Source organism: Condylura cristata, unplaced genomic scaffold (genome assembly GCF_000260355.1).
Source record: "Condylura cristata isolate star-nosed mole 26May11 unplaced genomic scaffold, ConCri1.0 scaffold00009, whole genome shotgun sequence".
Lineage (NCBI taxonomy): Eukaryota > Metazoa > Chordata > Mammalia > Eulipotyphla > Talpidae > Condylura > Condylura cristata.
The window spans coordinates 2,139,515-2,142,196 of record NW_004567110.1 but is presented as its reverse complement, the minus strand read 5'-3'; the positions used below and the strand labels follow the sequence as shown (position 1 = coordinate 2,142,196).

Here is a 2,682-nt window from a genome sequence, read left to right as displayed (position 1 = left end):
GGCCGCTGGCAGCTGCCTCTGCCCTCCAGGTCCGGAGTGGCCCGGTCGACGCGAGGTCTGAACGGACACAGGACTCACGGGACGCGCGGGGGCAGCATGCGGGAACCGCCGGCGGGTGCCCGAGCGAGCCGGCTGGCGACTTACTGGGCTCATGTACACGCCCTGGTGCACATCTCCAAACTGGCCTTCGCCGATACAGCGTCCGAGTTCTATCCTTTCCCTCTGGATCTCATAATCCCTGGCTGCAAAACACGACCCATACATCAAAAAATACCAGAGCACCGCACGCCACACACAGAAACAACACCGCACGCTCAGGTCACGGGCAAGCGCTTGACCGGCGGCACACTGTTCTAGGATATGTCTTAAACGTGGAATTCTCTTAAACGGCATGTGAAAATAGGTGGGGCGGCTGTGGCCGTGGTTGGCCTAGCAAAATGGGGAGTTCTACTGAAGGTGCATTCTCGTCTCATGACTTTGAATGTCTGGTTTAGTTTATAGCTGAATCTTCTCAATAATTTCTGCAAGTATTAAACTGTTTGCTCAATTAAGCTTACTAGATTAGACATTAATATATGAAGACTAAAAAAGTAACTTAAAGCAATTATTTTATAAATAAAGTCTCTAAGAGACAGCTGTCAAAACAACTGTGTCATGAATGAAGAGTTTAAGAGTTTCCACGTCATTATAACCCTATTGCTGTATTATTTATTGAGCTAAAAGAATTTAAAGAGGTAGATTCTCAAAACTAATTTCGGAACCAGATGACTTGGGATCAAGGTTGAATTGATTCACATAAACCATGAGCATTTTTTAATTTTGAAGAGCATTTGTTTCAAATCCATTACTATGTGAAACTGTGATTTACACAAAACCAATTATGTAGTAGATTGCTGAGGCTCATGGGAAGAAAATACCCAGTAGATTTGACTCTAGTTTGATGAACTACGTGGTATTTTGGTATTTCCCGTATTTCCCAGTCAAGAGACACCTCCCCAGGTCCCATTACCGGTGGGCCCACCAGAGAGGGCGCCGGGGTCACGGACAGCCAGGCACCTGCAGCTCTCCCCGGGGCAAGTCACCAAAATCCAGCCCAAGTTTTAGACGGTTACTCTCCTCTTTAAAGTCACTTTAGCGAGTAGCTCCATCGGCTTAGGAGCATGAGTAAGCCGATGGGAAGTAGTTTAACATAAAAGTTAACTGAACCTCCCGTATCATCCCACAAGTTGTGATCGCGAGCAAATGCAGTTATTTAAAGGAATCCTGTTACCTTCATCTATTCCATAGCTTTCTGTATTGCAGTTAAGAGAGAGAAAAATTGAAGACCTTGCTTAGAAGTAACTAACAGCAATCAGGTTATTAACAAACACAGTCGGACAGTACATTTCAACAGTGTGTCTAAGCATAGGTAAAGACGAACTGTCCTCACATTAATTCAATGTTATATAAACAATTCTCCGAATTTCAGTCTTACAGATCCCTATATGAGACTCACTTTTGTGGATCTGGATGAAAGGTGGCCATACCGGACCTTTCTAATCAGTCCGAACCATGAGCAGACAGACAGGGGTCTGGCCCTTCTGTGACGTGCAGTGACTAAACATCTAACAGAGAACTCAAAAGCACGCATTTTTCAAATTGCTGCTGCAAGTCAAAATGGACAGACCCCGGTGTGCATACGGCAGGACTCTACTGCAGGACCCCGGCGGGGGGTGGGGGGGCGGCCTGCAGGAGGGCGGTGGGCCTCTCCGTCAGGACTGCCTCCTCAGTGTCCGGCAATGCAGCGAGAGCATCTTTTAAAGTGACATACTGCCGGATAAAGGGCCGGAAGCACGGTGTCCCAAGGCAAGCAAGGAGCACCTCTATGTGCTGAGCCCAGGGTCAGCTCGGCTTCTGAGGGTGTGTGTTGGAGTCTGAAATGAGCCTCTTTCAGAGGAAAGCTCAAATTTTTTTGCTGTGAATGAAAATTTCAAGGGCTTGTCCTGTTCCCAGGCTGGGACCACAGCTGCCGGCGAGAGGCGTGGGCTCCGGAGCCGCCTCAGGCAGCAGAGAGGGCAGGGCTGTGAGAGTCTGGGCTTCGGAAGGCCAAGGCCAGCTCTCTGTGTTGGCTAGTCAAAGGCAACGAAGAACCAGAGTTAAGGGAAATCAAGTCACTGAATAGGCACGTGCAATAAAAAAAATCAAGGGCGTATTTGTGTTTAAATGATGCAAATTTTCTACACAGGGGAAATACCTGAACCAACAAATATTGTTCTCATAGACCCGGAAAACGAGGTCGCAAAAGCCGCACCAAACGGACGCGCGGACACCTGCGTGAGAGCCAGCTGCGGGCTCGGCGCGGGCTCGCCCGCGGGGCGTTCCGAGAGCAGGTCCCCCCACGCTCAGTAGGGGACAGAGACAGCTCTGAAAGGAAGAGGCGGCGGACACGCCGAGGGACAGGCGGGCAGCGGCCTGCTTACTCGAGGGCATGGTGTACGTGTCCTCCTCGTCGATGATCTCGGCGTAGTCGTCGGTCTCTGCGGGAGAGGAGAGCGGTCAGTCGGGAGAGGTTCAGCGCGTGTCCTCCTGAACACACACAACCTGAACAGGCAACATGACCTGCCTACGCCCCTCGCGTGGCTGCCCGCTCCCAGGACGCTACGCTCACTCTGGCCCCGCCTGAGCCGCCTGCGCCTGACGGCG

The 2,682-nt window shown here is 50.8% G+C and overlaps 1 protein-coding gene across 1 annotated transcript in view; it reads right to left on the bottom strand.

Annotated features, from left to right (window-relative positions):
• The window catches only part of PTK2 (protein tyrosine kinase 2), a 13,589-nt gene that overhangs the window by 6,152 nt on the left and 4,755 nt on the right, over nt 1-2,682 (bottom strand). Inside the window, exons 3-5 of the mRNA XM_012722889.1 lie at nt 2,460-2,516; nt 1,271-1,291; nt 145-242 (exon numbers count right to left, since the gene is read on the bottom strand). Coding sequence (XP_012578343.1) covers nt 145-242; nt 1,271-1,291; nt 2,460-2,516 — 176 coding nt within the window. The remainder of the gene's footprint in view (nt 1-144; nt 243-1,270; nt 1,292-2,459; nt 2,517-2,682) is intronic.